The 17,154-nt window shown below is 54.4% G+C and overlaps 2 protein-coding genes across 2 annotated transcripts; both read right to left on the bottom strand.

Moving 5' to 3' along the window:
- Window positions 1-212: 212 nt before the first annotated feature.
- On the bottom strand, window positions 213-5,113 carry GPD1 (glycerol-3-phosphate dehydrogenase 1). Its single transcript, XM_033083391.1, has 8 exons — window positions 5,009-5,113; window positions 4,714-4,891; window positions 4,251-4,391; window positions 3,791-3,929; window positions 2,820-2,932; window positions 2,260-2,493; window positions 1,784-1,890; window positions 213-1,563 (listed from the first exon to the last, which is right to left on the bottom strand). Exons 1-8 carry the CDS (start codon window positions 5,047-5,049, stop codon window positions 1,467-1,469), a joined length of 1,050 nt encoding a protein of 349 aa, XP_032939282.1. The 5' UTR covers window positions 5,050-5,113; the 3' UTR covers window positions 213-1,466.
- A 1,665-nt stretch (window positions 5,114-6,778) lies between these two features.
- On the bottom strand, window positions 6,779-14,492 carry SMARCD1 (SWI/SNF related, matrix associated, actin dependent regulator of chromatin, subfamily d, member 1). The gene is made up of 13 exons (XM_033083390.1): window positions 14,328-14,492; window positions 14,066-14,253; window positions 13,287-13,329; window positions 13,066-13,188; window positions 12,730-12,852; window positions 12,140-12,256; window positions 11,729-11,830; window positions 11,295-11,456; window positions 11,091-11,188; window positions 10,569-10,704; window positions 10,146-10,268; window positions 9,804-9,905; window positions 6,779-8,400 (listed from the first exon to the last, which is right to left on the bottom strand). Exons 1-13 carry the CDS (start codon window positions 14,490-14,492, stop codon window positions 8,347-8,349), a joined length of 1,536 nt encoding a protein of 511 aa, XP_032939281.1. The 3' UTR covers window positions 6,779-8,346.
- Between the last annotated feature and the right edge of the window lie 2,662 nt (window positions 14,493-17,154).

The raw sequence follows: 17,154 nt of genomic DNA, 5'->3' as shown, positions 1-17,154 counted from the left end.
AATTTTAATCCTGGAACCGCTGCTGAGACAAAGCAAGTGGGACACTGTGTGACGTTGTGGCTACACAGGGACCTGCAGGGACATTCTTGTTGTTTCTGGGACAGCACCAGGAGGGTGCAGAGCCAGGAGGGAACGGGCAGTGCCCTGTTCTGAACACTCAGCAAGTCCAGCAGGCACCAACCCAACGACAGCGACAGAACAAAGAGAGCATCTCCTACCTCCTCTCCACGTTTATTGTTTTTTTTTAAAGGTACACTGCTAGTCAGAGACCTGGCCTGAGCAAACACCACCAGCTTCAGAGGAGCAGAGGGACACCTGGCCAGACATGGGGCAAATCACAAAGGCTGAGTGAAACCCAAGATCTCTGTCCTGTCCTGGCATGATGGACATCTCCATGTACCTGTTGTGGATCATATGCCCATTCCTGCCCCTGTGCCAGTGGGCAGATTGCAACATCCCCACATGAGGGAAAGTGTGAGAGCTCCTTCCTCAGCTCCTGGACAGCCACACATGGAAGCACAGAGTGATCTAAAGCACAGGCTGAAGCGAGCCAGAGGAAGGCAAAGTGTGGCTGTGGAGCATTTACTTAACAGCAGCATGACTCAGGAGCCTGGTGGTGATCCACCTGCCTGCTGTGCAGGGCTCACACCAGCAGCTCACACAGACTCAGGGGCTGTTGGTCCCTGCAGTGCCAAGCCCCAGAGGACAAACTGAGACAGGGAGAGAAGCCAGCAGGCACGGAATTAGCACAGGCAAACCTGTGAAAACAGGGGAGCTCCCCAGGGCTGGGGCCAGGTCTGATAGAGAGAGCAAAAAGCTCTAAACAAACAAGCTCCAGAGTGTCCCTGGCTCAGCAGGAGCAGCTGGGGGAAAGCAGCACACGGCTGGGTGGCAAGGAATGCCATTGTCTGTGCTGGTGCTGCTTAGAAAGATCCTCAGTGCTTTTAGAAATCCTGAGAGCTCCACTCACCAGGTGGAGCCTGGCAGGGGACTGTGCCCTCTCCACCAGACAGGGAATGCAAAAGCAGCAGCAGGTAGGGAAGAGCTGGTGTCACCCAGAGTGGCCCCATGGGGCTAAGAGGGAGAACTTGGGATTTTCTTTTCCCTCCCAGCCACTGCCCAGCCCTCTATCAGGATGGCCTGGCAGATTCCTTCCCAGAGCTGAATCCACTGTGAGGAACTGGAAGGAGGAAGATGCTCAGCCCTGCTCAGGGCAGACCTTAGACAGCAGCAACAATTAAAAGAGCCCTTCAAAGAGTGAAAGAGGTCAGCAGGTACCTCTGTGCCAGGCTCAGTGTCCAGGGCAGTGGCTGGGGCTGGGGAAGGGAACCTCTGCTCTCCCAGCAGTCTGCACAGGCTCCCAGGAGACCTGGACTCCTTCCAAGGCCGTGGCAGCAGATCAGGTTGGTGTGGGCAGGAGCTCTCAGCACATCTCAGCAGAACCTGTGCTCTGCAGGCAGAGCCCCTTACATGTGCTCAGGGTGGCTCTGCAGACACGTGATGAAGTCAGTGACAGGTTTTCCCTCGTAGCAGATGCGATACACAGCAGTGAAGAGGGGGAACCTGTGGGCAGCCATAAAAAAAAAATCACCACAGATGGCAGAGTCAGAGCACCTCGACTTGTGGCATGGCATGCAGCAGCAGGTGGGACAATGGCACTGTGCCCCATCCAACAGGACACTCCTGCCCAGCTGTGTGACATGGGCAGTGCAGAAAAGGGGCTTTCCCCTCCTGAAAAAGTCCCAGCCCCAGCCCAAAGAAGCAGAGAGATTCCAGCACTCACTTCTCCACCACATTCTTGCTCTTGAGGATTCGATGCAGCTCAGCAGATGTCTGGGGACCCTGCAGCTTCTGCCCATTCAGCATCTCCTTCTCCAGCTGCTCGATGGACTGAAACAAGCCAGCAGTGAGGAGCTGGACCTGCAAGCCTGCTGCTGCAGCACCAGCCAAGCACAGACCCCACAGTGCTAACTGGGATCCCCTTCCTGCCTGCTCAGCTTGATGCAGGGATCATAGAATCATGGAAGGCACCCACAAGGCATCCTAGCCCTGCACAGACACCCCAACAATCCCACCCTGTGCTGAGAGCATCGTCCCAACATCCCTTGGCAGCCTCAGGGAGCCTCCACTGGGTGAAGGACCTTTCCCTGCTATCCAACCTAAACCTCCCCTGACACAACTTCATCCACAATCTCAGTGTCAACCACTTCCAGCTGTGCTTCCAGCTGTGCTTCCAGCTGTGCTCCCAGCCCTGCTCACCTTCCCAGTCTTGGCAAAAGCCTCGGCCACCTTGCGGTTGCGGCCGCCGTAGCAGGTGGTGATGAGGTCGGCGACGCCGCAGCTCTCCAGGAAGGTGGCAGGGGTGACAGGGCCCTTACAGAAGAGTTTGGCAAAGCCAATCATCTCCATCAGGCCCAGGCGGATCACAGCAGCCTTGGTGTTGTCACCATAGCCAAGGCCATCGCAGAAACCGGCACCAACAGCCACCACGTTCTGGAAAACAACGGCAGAGTGGAGGGGTCTCTTCCCAACAGAGCTCCATGAGCAGCCTGTGTGATCCCAAATTCCCCCTTTTGAATCCCAAATTTTCTTTTTCAGACCCAAATTCTCCCTCTATGGACCCAAATTTATCTTTTTTCTCCCCAAATTTCCCATTTTTAGGTCAAAACTCTCCTTTTTTGGACCCAAATTTCCCATTTTTTGGCCCAAATTTCCCATTTTTTGGCCCAAATTTCCCATTTTAGGTCAAAATCCTCTTTTTTAGCTCCTCAATTTCCACAGCCAAAAAGCTGTGCCCATCACTGGCTCTGCCCACCCACCTTGAGAGCCCCACAGATCTCCACAGTGTCAGCTTCCTGCACCACCGACACACGGAAATTTGGTGTCTGCATCAGCTCCTTCAGCATCTGCCCGTGCTTCATGTTCTTGCAGCCTGAGGAGAAAAAAGGACGAGGAAGAAGATGATGGGGAAGACCATGAGGTGAGTTCATGCTCTCCTGAAGGTCATGCAGTGAAAGGAACTTATTGCCCAACGTTGGATGTTGCAAAACACGTGCAGGTCCGCACAGAGCCACGCACACGCTGCCTGACAGATAAGGAATGTTCAACTTTGGCAATCCCAGCACACAGGGACAATCCCTGCTGCTGTGTCAAACAAGATAGAAATGATTTTCTGAATGCTCAGTAGGTTAAAGGCATCTTCAAAGTTTGAGGTTGGAGCTTTGTGTGCTGCCTGTCCCTGCAGGGTCCTGTGTGCTCGCTGGGGTTGTGGGCTCTGCTCCACTTTCCCACCCTCCTGCCCAGCGTGTTTGCTGTTTTTTAATAAAACAGACACTTTGAATGCCACAAGTTCTGACCAAGCAAACAGCTCTGTTTGTGTTGGCTCTGTGCACAGTCCCCAACAGTGTTGGAACAGATGAACTTCCAAGAAGCCCTGGCTGGCAATAACATGAGATCCAGGTGGGCATCCTGTGAATCCCAAGGAAATCAAGGATAGAACTTATTCCTAAAGGGCCTCTTGGTGCCCACCCCTTTCATTTGTGCCCAGCCTGATGCTGGGTCCATGCTGGCAGGAACTTTTAGCTACACAACTCTGTTGTTAATGGAGTGAGTGATCCCATCACAAACCCTGGGAATGAGCTCAGCCAGCTCCTGTGGAGTCTGCTGTCTTCCCAGGGAACAGGGCCAGCTCACCAGAGGCAGCAGAGTTCCAGCTGCACCAAACTCTGCCCTTTTCCTCCTCATCACAAATGAAAGCTGCTGATGAGGAGGGCTAATGTTGGCTCCTTACCGATGGTGGTTTCACAGAACTTCTCTTCTGCCACTTCATTGGCAATGTTGGCCCCCATGAGCACGTTCATTTCTATTCCCAGTTTCTCATGGATGATGTCTGAGATCAGCCTCAGCCCATCTGGTCCTTCATCCACACCCTGGGACACAGCCAGGGACAGAGATCACAGAATCAATTGGGCTGCAAAAGATCTCGAAGGACATTGAGTCCAACCTTCGACTGAACAGCCCCTTGCCAAGTAGGCCACGAGCAGCTGCCCCTCCTGGATTCCTGCCCTCCACTCCACCCCTGCCATTCCCTGTGCTCTGATCCTGATGTGCAGAGCTGTGCCCTGCTCCCCTCAGCACCTCAGATCCCCCAACACCTCCAAATCCCACAAACACTCTGCCCTCACTTCCCATTTCTGTTCCAAAATCCCTGGATTCCCTCAGCAGCCACTCCAAGCTGCTCCTGCTCACACCTTGATGAGTGACATCCCCACAGCCTCTTTCTTCACGTGGCCCTTGAGCTGGTCACACACTTTGCCAATGAACTGGTGGGGCACCACGAACAGGAGGACATCAGCACCTGCACAGGCTTTGAGCAGGTCTGGCTCTGCCACCTGAACAGAGAGTGATTCTTGTTAGGGACTGAGAAGCTGGAAAGGGAAGGAAAGGCCCAAAGTCACAATGCTGAGGTCCCTGCCAGAGCTGGCAGGGCAGAGGGGCTGATGCCAGCTCAGAAGCAGCCACATGGCCTCCAGCCCAGCCTGTGGGATGCCAGAGCAGGGGCAAAGGTGGGTTGTGAGAGCAGCCAGGGCTGCAGCTCATCCAAGCACAGATGAAGGTCAGCAGGAGAGCAGAACCGAGCCCCACACAGCCCCGTGCATCCTCTGCCTTCACAGCTCCCTCTGCCACCATCTCTGCCCCTCTGGCAGCACTCACCACGTTGGGGGGCAGCTTGTGGCCCGGCAGATATTTCACATTTTCATGCTCGGTGTTGATGATGTCCGTGAGCCGCCGGCCACCCACCTCCTCCTCCAGCACCCACATGTTCACCTGCTTCTCGAAGCTGCTCAGCCGAGCTGCGTTGCTGCCGGCGATTTTGGCGATGGCCGAGCCCCTGCGAGGGCACAGAGAAGCAGTGGGCACTGGGGAGAGCCCAGCCCTGCAGGAATGGGGACAGGGGACAACGAGGACAGCGCTGTGCTGGCCCAGGGGACCCGAGCCGGCTGCTCACCAGTTACCAGAGCCCACGACGCAAACCTTCTTACCACCCATGGTGCCAGGAGCGGGGGCGCTGCGGGTTTGGAACCCGGCTCTGCTATTTCAAGGCTGCCCGGAGCAGGGGCGGCCCCGACCCGCCCCCAGCCCCGCCTCGCCCCGGGGACACCGGGCACGGGCTCCGGGGACACCGGGCACGAGCTCCGGGCACTGCTCGGCAGGTGCACAGCGCTGTCCTGGAGCTGCTCAGATCCCGCAGAACCAGGGATCACACAATCATGGAATGCACTGAGCTGGAAAGGATTAATGGGTCCAAGTCCTGGTCCTGCACAGGGATCACACAATCCTGGAATACACTGAGCTGGAAGGATTAATGGGTCCAAGTGTGGTCCTGCACAGGGATCACACAATCCTGGAATACACTGAGCTGGAAGGATTAACAGGTCCAAGTCCTGGTCCTGCACAGGGATCACAGAATCATGGAATACACTGAGCTGGAAGGATTAATGGGTCCAAGTGTGGTCCTGCACAGGGATCACACAATCATGGAATACACTGAGCTGGAAGGATTAATGGGTCCAAGTGTGGTCCTGCACAGGGATCACACAATCATGGAATACACTGAGCTGGAAGGATTAACGGGTCCAAGTCTGGTCCTGCACAGGGATCACAGAATCATGGAATACACTGAGCTGGAAGGATTAACGGGTCCAAGTCTGGTCCTGCACAGGGATCACACAATCATGGAATGCACTGAGCTGGAAGGATTAATGGGTCCAAGTGTGGTCCTGCACAGGGATCACACAATCATGGAATACACTGAGCTGGAAGGATTAACAGGTCCAATTCTGGTCCTGCACAGGGATCACAGAATCATGGAATGCACTGAGCTGGAAGGATTAACAGGTCCAAGTCTGGTCCTGCACAGACACCTCAACAATCCCACCCTGTGCTGAGCTTTTACAGGGTTGTGACAATTCCCTAGAGAGCCTGTTCAGTGCCTGAGCACCTTCTAGGGGAAAATACCTAAAATTTTCCTAATATCCATCTCAATCCTCTGACACAGCTCCAGTCGTTCCCCCGGGTCCTGTCACTGTCCCAGAGAGCAGCAGGGATCAGAGCTGCCCCTCGTGTGACTGGTGAGTGCTGAGTCTTTCTGCATAAAGTAATTTTATTGTCCCCCTCTTGCTAAAAAGTGTCATTTCCCTCATGCAAAGGAGCAGGAACCACCTGGTGCAGCCTCAGGACTCCTGCCCCCACCACAGCCCGAGGCAGCAGCACTTTCCTCTTCACACAGAGAATCCTTCCCTTGCCCCCAGGGCTCCCAGGTCTGCATCAAAGCATTTACAGTTCCACAAACAACAGAATAAATCCCCTTTTGCATCATTTTAAACCCTGTACTACAGTTTCTTTCAAATTCTGCTCTACTCCCCTGGGATGTCCGACAGGCTGCCACAACCCAGCTGAGTGCACTCAAGGCAGTTCAGGATTTATTAGCACTGACCACTGGATTTCCAGTTTTGCTCAAGTTAACTTTGTTTACCACAAAAGCACTTTGCAAAGGCTTTAACAGAATCTACAAGCTGGGAGATCCCTCCATGAAGGGCTCGCTATAAAAGGCCAAAATATGAAGAACATTTTCTCTGCAGTCACTTCACCCTGCTGGCTTTGAAAAGAAGAAGAAAGCAGAGCTAATAAATCCTGTCCCTTCCCTGGGAGTCACCAGGCTCATCCCTCATGGCAGCTGGGAGAGTGCAAGCTGTCAGCATGGAAGGAGGAGGACAGCTTCCTTCACAGGAGTCTTTTATTAAAACTGGGTGACGTCTACAAGGATACAGTACAAAAAAAAAAACAAAAAATTTGGTCCATGGAAAAAAACCGTCATATTCAGTTAAGAAAAGCAGTTACTCTGCAACAGCTACGTTTGCCTAGGTAGGACTGAGCATCCCTCCTGTGGGAATCACCCTGAGGAGTCAGGGGCTGCTTCTCCAGCACCAAGACCTTCACCCCAGTACCACAGAGGAGCGTTTCACAAGGGCAAAGGAGAGGGGAAGTCGAGAGTCTATTACTCACAGACATGGATAACACAGACACAAGGGGTAGTAGGGCCACCCAGGTGCTCCAACTCACAGCAGCCTCCCCAGCCACACCGAGCTGGGTGAGGGCTCATCAGTAACATGATCCTGCAGCTATTCCAAGAGTCAGACCAGCTTTGGAGTCCATTTGCATTACAGTCCCGAGCAGAAACGCTGGGATGGGGTGAAGTGGAGCCATTTTCATTCTCTGAGGCCTGACCATCATTACTCAATCCAGGAGGAGGCTGCTACTCCTCACAGTGGAGAAAAAATCGATTTGTACATTCCTGAACCATGCTGGGCTCTATGGCAGCCCCAAAGCCTAAAAACTGAACTAAAAACCACAGGAGTTCCAGCATGGAAACACCTGTGAACTCACATATGCTTGGAAAAATGTCCATTTCTGAGGACTGTCCTGTTCCACCCTTGGACCCACACCAAGGAGCCTCTGGTCCCCACAGCAAGTGACACAGGACAACTGTCCCAAAGGAATGAGCCTACAACAGCAACCCTGCAGAATTCCAGGCAGCTGGAATCCCTTCTCCTTGCTCCAGGGAAAACAAGCAGTGGTTTGCTGGAACCCATTGTAGGTTTGAAGTGCAGAGCTCTGCATCACTCCAACGCTTCCACATCCCTGCAGGAAGCCAACTCCTCATCTCCCTGTGATCCCAGCAGTCCATCGTGGAACACAAAGGGAATGGGGGCAGGGAAGAAGGGAGAAGGGAAGAAGCAATTCTCTACAGAGTTCAGTAATTCCTCAAGGAGGAGAGTGACCTGTGAGGCAGCCCAGTGCAGCAGCACCCTCTGAGGAGGGGGTGAGGGCAGGGAGGTATCTCAGCTCACGACATCCTGCCCACCACAGCGCCTGGCACGGGCTGTAAAACGTGGCAGGGAAGAGCCCAGCCACACCTTAAAGCAGAGCCAGGCTTCAGAGCCAGCTCTGAGTGCCCAACCAGGTGCTGGCTGGGGAGGAATGGGCTGAGAGAAGGTTCTGGAGTCACTCTGGCTACCGGGGACGCTACGGGCAGTGCGGAGTCACGGGGAAGCCTTGGGACTGACAAGGCAACAGTCAGGAAGAAAAACCAGGTAGAAATGTGTGCTGATTGGAGCTTGTCTGCTTGCTCCAGGTGTCCTGGACATGCCCCAGCAGGGACAAAGCCAGGATGAAACACGTGGGCCTCGCTGCCGGAGTGGGATTCGGTGAGCTGGAACAGGGAGCTCTGCAGCTCTGTCTCCACAAACAACTGAGATGTTTCTGCCTGGGGAGGAGCAGAGCAGCTTATGTGTTCCTGATTCCCAGGGCCTGCTCCAGCTCCTGCCGTCTCTGCTGCACCTGCAAGAGGAGCAGAGATGCAGCATTAACATCCTCAGGTGCTCCAGTAACACAGGAACCAGCTGGGAAAGGGGGAGCTCAAACTGGCACCAAGATGTGATTGCCAAATTTCCCCAGCAATGTGTGCCCCAAGGAGTGACAGGGACAGAGAGATCCACAGAGGGACAGGGACAGAGGGATCCACAGAGTGACAAGGATAGAGGGATCCACAGAGGGACAGGCACAGAGGGATCCACACAGTGACAGGACAGAGGGATCCCTGCCCCAAGGAGTGACAGGCACAGAGGGATCCCTGCCCAAGGAGTGACAGGCACAGAGAGGGATCCACAGAGTGACAAGGATAGAGGGATCCACAGAGGGACAGGCACAGAGGGATCCACACAGTGACAGGACAGAGAGGGATCCACACAGTGACAGGACAGAGGGATCCCTGCCCCAAGGAGTGACAGGCACAGAGAGGGATCCACAGAGGGACAGGCACAGAGGGATCCACAGAGGGACAGGCACAGAGGGATCCACAGAGGGACAGGCACAGAGGGATCCACAGAGGGACAGTCACAGAGGGATCCACAGAGGGATCCACAGAGGGACAGAACAGAGGGATCCCTGTCCCAAGGAGTGACAGGCACAGAGAGGGATCCACAGAGTGACAGGCACAGAGGGATCCCTGCCCCAAGGAGTGACAGGCACAGAGGGATCCCTGCTCCACAGAGTGACAGGGACAGAGGGATCCACAGAGTGACAGGGACAGAGAGATTCCTGTCCCACAGAGGGATTCCTGTCCCAAGGAGTGACAGGCACAGAGGGATCCACAGAGTGACAGGCACAGAGGGATCCACAGAGTGACAGGCACAGAAGGATTCCTGTCCTACAGAGTGACAGGCACAGAGGGATCCCTGCCCAAGGAATGACAGGGACAGAGAGATCCACAGAGGGACAGGCACAGAAGGATCCCTGCCCCACAGAGGGATCCCTGTCCCACACAGTGACAGGCACAGAAGGATCCGTGTCCCACAGAGGGATCCCTGCCCAAGGAGTGACAGGGACAGAGGGATCCCTGCCCCACAGAGGGATCCCTGTCCCATCAGAGGGATCCCTGTCCCACAGAGTGACAGGCACAGAGGGATCCCTGTCCCACAGAGGGATCCCTGCCCCACAGAGGGATCCCTGCCCCACAGAGGGATCCCTGCCCCACAGAGGGATCCCTGCCCCACAGAGGGATCCCTGCCCCAAGGAGTGACAGGCACAGAGGGATCCCTGTCCCACAGAGGGATCCCTGCCCCACAGAGGGATCCCTGCCCCACAGAGGGATCCCTGCCCCAAGGAGTGACAGGCACAGAGGGATCCCTGTCCCACAGAGGGATCCCTGCCCCACAGAGAGATCCCTGCCTGGGGTCACTCACCTTGGAGTAGAAGTATCGGCACACGGCTTCCTGCGCCCACGGCTGGAAGTAGAACTCGGCTCTGCGCTCCTCCTCGGGATTCCCAACCACATCAGTCATTGTCTGGGGAGCACAAAGAACAGCTCAGCCACATCTGAGCACAGATCTGGCTGTGCTGAGCAAAGCCACCCCCTTCCTTTTCCTCACAGCCATCTCAGTGCACTCAGGGCAGCTTTTAACGCTTGACTCAAATCTCAGCCTCGCTTTGCAAGGAGGAAATTACCTCCTTCTCTCAGTGGGAGCTCATTCTAATGAGGGAAAAGTGTGAGCTGGACCACCTTCCACACAAGACAAAGCTTTTACCTTCAAATCCCGGCACTGGGACTGCAGCCAGTCGTTGATGAAGCCCTGAGGATCTCGGGCAAAGCTCAGCATGAACTCACGCTGCGTCTTCAGCTGGTTGATGGTCTCAATTGTTTCATGGATCTGAAGGAGACAAATACAGAATGGAACTGCTGAACAGGGGAGAAGTCAGAGACATCAAGGGATCCAAAATTCTCCTGACTTACACTTCCCAGGATTTTCAGCTCCCAGTTGCCTGCTCTAAATATTACCAATTTTCCCATGGACCATCTACTTTAAAAATTACATTTCCAGGTACAGCCACACGTTTGTAAACACAGCTCATCCCACTGCAGTTTCCAAACATCAGAGCACTCCTGTTGTGTTCAGAGACACATCCCTGCCCAGCAACAAGGAGAGCAGAGCTGAAGGAGCTTTTCCTACCTTGTTATCCAGAGCAGCAATTTCCTGTTGACTGGCTGTGGAGAGCAGAAAGGAATTCATCTGAGTTTTCAGGGTATCATCCACCTCCACATCAATGTCATAGCAGGCTGTTTTCTTCTGGTCATTTGGGTCAACACTGAGGACATCCACAAGAAGAAAAAATCAGGGAGTAGCTCCAGAAAGAAGGCAAAATTTGGGACCAGTTCAAGAAAGCAGCAAGTGCAGCTCCTCTGGGATGCTGCAGCAAACAGACTGAGGCAGGGACAGGGACAAGCCACACCACTGTCAGCTCAGCCTCAAAAGCAGCAAAAGAAATGAGTGATTGCTCCAAGCAGGTTTCTACCCACAGCAAAGGACAGCAGGGATGTGGGAGTTCCTTTGGAAGAGGGATGTGCTAATGAGAGAGGAGGCTGCTCTTGTACAAAGGAAAAGTGCAAAAAACCAGGACACACCACACTGTCCTCCTGTGCCATCCCTCCCACTCCTCCCTGGAAACCAGGAACTCACGTGGAGCAGCCTCACCTGATCACATGATTGATGATGATGGGTTCTGGGGGCATCAGCAGGGCATGAAGCCTTTGTGGGATTTCAGAAAACTTCATCCTCTGTGACTCAAATATCTGTGAGAGAGACAGGGCTGAGAGGGAGCAGCAGGGGCTGGGTGCAGCAACCCCCAGCTGCCAAAAGAAAAACTGATGCTGCTGTTGCAGCCCTGCCCTTGCTCACCTGCTGCAGGTATTTGTCACAGATGACAAACTCCCTCTCGTGGGGGTCCTGCAGCTTGTGGGTTTTGATGTACTGCCACAGGGCCTGGATGATCACAGGCCGGGTCTGGGTGTGGATTCCCAGCAGCCGAGCCAGACGTGGATCCAGTTTGAACTGGGGAGGCTGAAAAAGGAGCACAGAGAGGTGAGGCAAGCCCAGACACAGGTCATGGTGCAAGCCCAGCACTGCTGCTCCCAGCATGGAATCATGGAATGGTGTGGGTTGGGAAGAAATCTCATTCCTTTCAGAATTCCTTGAACACTTTCCACTATCCCAAGCCTCACTCAACCTGGCCTTGTGCACTTCCAGGGGTGCAGGGGCAGCCACAGCTTCTCTGGGCACCCTCACAGGGCCTCCCCACCCTCACAGGGAGGAAATTTTCCCTCCTGTGCTACCTGGTAATCCAGCATCAGCAGGACAGTGCAGCGCACGTTCACATCCCCTGGCCTCTTCACCTGGAACCCATCAGTCTCCTGAGTTGTAGCAGTTCTGTGCCACTGCAACATGAGAGAGAATTCAGAACCCCCACCCCACACAGGATTCCCTCTGCTCCTGCTGCTGGAAGCCAGTAAATCCCACCCAACCAGAGAAAGCTCCAATTCTTCCTGCTTAGAGTTTGAAACAAGAATCAATAAATTTTTCTGACCTTCAGCAAGTGAGAGGAAAAGCCAATGTGAGAATTCAAGAGCTCCAGGCTCCCATGAGCCTCAAGGATTCCCACCTCCCAAGTTACAAATGACACACAAACCCCACCTGCTGAAAACACCAACCCACTTTTAGAGGAAACACAGCAAAAAGCAGCTCACCTCTACTAGGTGATTGTCAGGGCCATACAGGTCTTTATCAAGTTCAATGACCAGAGATTTAAAGAAGGACGAAAATTTCCTTTTCTGCTTGGTGGCATCATATTTGGACAGAGCAGACTGCAAGCAACACAGGGAGGAAGAGGGTTAGGACAGCAAGTCTCAGCACTCAAGCACAGCCACCGTGCACAACAGCTCCTGTAAGTACTGAACACCTGAATTCACCAAAAATCAAATCTCCAAGTCAGAAAGGGAAAGGCTGGAGTTAAAGATGAGCTCGCAGGAGTTAAACCCCTCAGCAGTTACGTACAGTGCCAGTGCCCTGCTTCTCACAGCTGGGGACACAAGTGCCACTGAGCTGCTCTCACCAGTGATTGTCACAACTCTAAGAACTTTGGACAACTCGTGTCCTGCCGTGGGGATACCCATCGGTCTCCAAGCTGGGCTCTCGGTCTCGTCCTCATCAGACTCCTTGGAAAACAGAGATGAAGGAGGATATCAAGCCCCAGCTGTGCTCTCACACACTAGCAAACTGGTTTCATTGCCAATTCCACACCCACAGTCTCCTCTGAGGTTGGGTATTTCCCACTTACATCCTCCAAGAGCCGCCCTTCCACCCGAAGCTCCCAGGAGGCGACGGTTCCTTCGCCGTCCTCCGCGTCGGACTTGGCTGGGTTGAAGGTGTTGGAGATAAAAATCCGCAGCTTTCGCTTTTGCTGAGAGAGAAAAAACATCAGCTCAGTGTTAATTCTGCTGTACAGGGTCAAACTGTGCTGCACAGGTTTAGCTAAAGCTCAGCTCAATGTTTTCAGCTGGAGCAGACTGAGGAGTTGCTGGTCCCAAACTGGGAGCTCTGCTCTGCCACACTCACAGCAGCCCTCCTGCTGCCTGAACTGAGGGGATTCCAAAGCCTGGATACAGCTCCCTACCTTGATGGGGCGTTTCAGAGCCTCCTGGATATCCAAACGCTTCCTCATGATGGTCTGGTCCAGCTTCCTCTCAAAGGCCAACAGGTCCATGTAGGCCTGGGATTCAGGCACGAGCTCCCGGATCTGTGGTGGCCAAGCAAGGGTGGAAATGTTCATCAGCTCCCCAGAGTGCCCCAAGCTGTCCTCACCTCCCCCTGAGCCCTTCCCCATGTCCCACTCACCCTCTGTGGGAGGATTTTATCTGCCATCTTCTTCTTCTTGGCGCTGGCAGGGGCAAGAGGCAAAGCAGGAATGAAAATGGGAACGGCTCTGGGCACTCACAAACCTGCAGCACCTCCCAGCCAGTGACTCCCCAGCTAGCTGGGCCCTGCTCCAGTGTGGCTAACTGGTTATCTCAATATTTCCCACCCCTCTGACCAACTGGGAAGGGAATTACATCTGTTGGAAAGCAGGTTCATCCCTTGGGAAGGTGGATCTGACACTAAGAGACCCCCCCCAGCTTCAACCAATTTTGTATTGGCTTTTTCAGGAACAGCATTTTAAACCCAGAATGATTTAAAATCATTCTCACTGGGGCATCACATCAGGATGCACACACGTGATATAAACTCAGTCCTGCTCTGTCCTCCAGTGCAGGGGAATGCACAAGGACCTGATGGGACCTTTCAGCCCCCTGAGTGCTGCAGAACGGCTGAGAATTCCAGAATCCTTGAGGTTGGAAAAGCCCTTCCAGACCCTTCCAACCTGTGCCTGATCCAGCCCAGAGCACTGAGTGCCACATCCAAACCTCCAGGGATGGGAACCCCACCACCTTCCTGAACAACCCTTTCCAAAGCCTGGCAATTTCCATGAATAAATTCCTCCTGAACCCCAAGACAACCCAGGGGACGCCCCCTCTGCCCAAGGACGTTGCTGCTGCCCCGAGATTGTCTGGGAACACCCCGGGATGTCCCCAAAAATCGAAGATGTCCCCAGGATGCGCCCTCTCCCCGTTTCTTACTTGTGGTTGCGGTTGGGCACCGCCTGCGGCTGCACCTGCTGAAGCTGCTGCGGCGCCGGCCGCTTGCGAGCTTGGTCCAGCCCGGCCTGCGCCAGCGCGGGCCGCACTGCGGGGCTCCCACCGTACCCGGGAGGACCCATGGCCGGGCCCTGAGGCGCCAGGCGGCCGCCCGGCAGCATCCCTGGGCGCTGCGGAGAGAACAGACCCGGTCAGCGCCCGCCGCGCCCGGCCCCGCGCCCCGCCCCGCGCCGCCCCGCCTCACCGGGTAGGCGGCTCCGGGCAGCGGTGAGCGATACAGGCCCTGCCCCGGTGCCGGGCCCATGCGCACCGCCCCGCCCGGCGCTCCCGGGCCCAGCGCGGCTCCGGGCGCGGCTCCAGCGCCGCCGCCGCTCGCAGGCCCCGACTGGAACCCGGCCCGCGCCGCCATCTTGTCTCGCACAAAGGGAACGGAACCGGAAATGGCCCCGCACGGCGCGCGGAGCGCCGGGGAGGAGCCGCCCACGCCCGCCGGCGGCAGCGCCCCCTGCCGGCCGGGAGGACCGAGCGGCGCGGGTTTGGGGGGGGCTTTGGGACACAAAAGGATTTGGGATGTGGGAATGGGAAATCAGGGGTGGGAATGGGGATTTTGATGGGTCTGGGGGTGCGGGATGGTCCCTGACGCTGGGAAGGGTTGGGGAGTGTCAGCCGTGATTAAACCCCTGTTTTCCTGGAGCCTCCCTTGCTTGCAGGGAGGTGGATTTGCCTCTCCCAGGGATGGAGGGCTCGGATGTGCAGGAGTGGCAGTGGAATAATTCAGGAGGAATTATTTCATGGAAAGGGCATTGGAGCTGCCCTGGAGATGTCCAGGGAACAACTGGACATGGCACTCAGTGCTCAGTGAGGACCTGTCACAATTTGGATTTTGTGATCTTTTCCAACCTCCAGGATTCTGGGATTTTAGGGATGGAGTTTATGGGGAAAACAAATGGCCATGAATGGGTTCAGTTTGTGCAGGTTCAGCCTGAGCACCAGGAAAAGGATTCCTGTCTCCCCTGAGGTTCCACAGAGAGAAGGAGGTTGGAGTTAAAGGCCACTTTCTGCAAGTATTAACATTAAGTTCCTTTTCCCTGAAGCAGTTTCCTGTGCTCAGAGAGAAAAGCGACACAAATCCAGCATTAATCCATGGAAAAATCCAAGTACACAGTCACACCACGAGTATTAATTAAACAATTAATGATGAGCATCTGATGAGCTCTGCCTCCAGCCTGGGGGTCCCAGCACAGGGGGGATGTGGAGCTGCTGGAGTGAGCCCAGAGGAGGCACCAGGATGATCAGAGCAGCTCTGCTGTGAGAATTTGGGTTTTTATCCTGGAGAAGAGGGATCTGGAGTGACCTCACTGTGTCCTTTCTCCTTTCTCCTGCCCTGAGGCTTTGGAACAATTTTGGAAATGCTTCCCCTGCACCTGCTGGTGATCCCAAACAGCTTCAGATCCTAAAGAGATTGTAGGTTCCCAGATCCTGAACACACTGAAGGTCCCAGACCCCTAACACTCTGAAATTCTGGATCCCAAACAGCTTCAGATCCTGAACAAACTGAGGCTTCCAGACCCCAAAAACTCTGAAACCCTGGATCCTGATCAGGGTGGGGCCATCTGGATCCCAAACAGCTTCAGATCCTGAAGAGATTGTAGTTTCCCAGATCCTAAACAGACTGAGGTTCCCAGACCCCAAACACTTTGAAACCCTGGATCCCAAAAGCTTCAGATCCTGAAGAGATTGTAGGTTCCCAGATCCTGAACAGGCTGAGGATCCCAGATCTCAAATGAGCTGAGGCTCCCTGGATCTCAAATTGCTTCAGATCCTGAACAGACTGAAGCTCCCAGACCCCAAACAATCTGAAACTCTGAATCCCAAACAGCTTCAGATCCTGAAGAGATTGTAGGTTCCCAGATCCTGAACAAAACGAAGGTCCCCAGACCTCAAACACTTTGAAATCCTGGATTCTGATCAGGGTGAGGCCGCCTGGATCCCAAACACCTTCAGATCCTGAAGAGAGTGTAGGTTCCCAGATCCTGAACAGACTGAGGATCCCAGATCTCAAATGAGCTGAGGCTCCCTGGATCTCAAATTGCTTCAGATCCTGAACAAACTGAAGGTCCCCAGATCCCACACAGCCTGAAACCCTGGATCCCAAACAGCTTCAGATCCTGAACAGACTGAAGGTCCCCAGACCCCAAACAATCTGAAACCCTGGATCCCAAACAGCTTCAGATCCTGAAGAGATTGTAGGTTCCCAGATCCTGAAAAGACTGAGGTTCCCAGACCCCACACACTCTGAAACTCTGGATCCCAAACAGCTTCATATCCTGAACAGACTGAAGGTCCCCAGATCCCAAACACTCTGAAACTCAGGATCCTGATCAGGGTGAGGCCACCTGGATCCCAAACAGTTTCAGATCCTGAAGAGATTGTAGGTTCCCAGATCCTGAACAGGCTGAGGATCCCAGATCTCAAATGAGCTGAGGCTGCCTGGATCCCAAACAGCTTCAGATCCTAAAGAGATTTTAGGTTCCCAGATCCTGCACAAACTGAAGGTCCCCAGACCCCAAACACTCTGAAACCCCGGATCCTGATCAGGGTGAGGCTCTCTGGATCCCAAACAGCTTCAGATCCTGAAGAGATTGTAGGTTCCCACATCCTGAACAGACTGAGGATCCCAGATCTCAGCTGAGCTGAGGCTCACTGGATCTCAAATTGCTTCAGATCCTGAACAGACTGAAGCTCCCAGACCCCAAACACTCTGAAACTCTGGATCCCAAACAGCTTCAGATCCTGAAGAGAGTGTAGGTTCCCAGATCCTGAGCAGACTGAGGATCCCAGACCCCAAACACTCTGAAACCCTGGATGCTGATCAGGATGAGACCACCTGGATCCCAAATTGCTTCATACCCTGAACACACTGAAGGTCCCCAAACCCTAAACCATCTGAAACCCTGGATGCTGATCAGGGTGAGGCTGCCTGGATCCCGAACAGCTTCAGATCCTGAAAAAACTCGGGCTCCCAGACCCCAAACACTCTGAAACTCTGGATCCTGATCAGGGTGAGGCTG

Source organism: Catharus ustulatus, chromosome 31, assembly GCF_009819885.2.
Source record: "Catharus ustulatus isolate bCatUst1 chromosome 31, bCatUst1.pri.v2, whole genome shotgun sequence".
In the NCBI taxonomy this organism is placed as follows: domain Eukaryota; kingdom Metazoa; phylum Chordata; class Aves; order Passeriformes; family Turdidae; genus Catharus; species Catharus ustulatus.
Note: the sequence above shows the minus strand (reverse complement) of the source record. Positions and strands in the feature narration are given on the sequence as shown.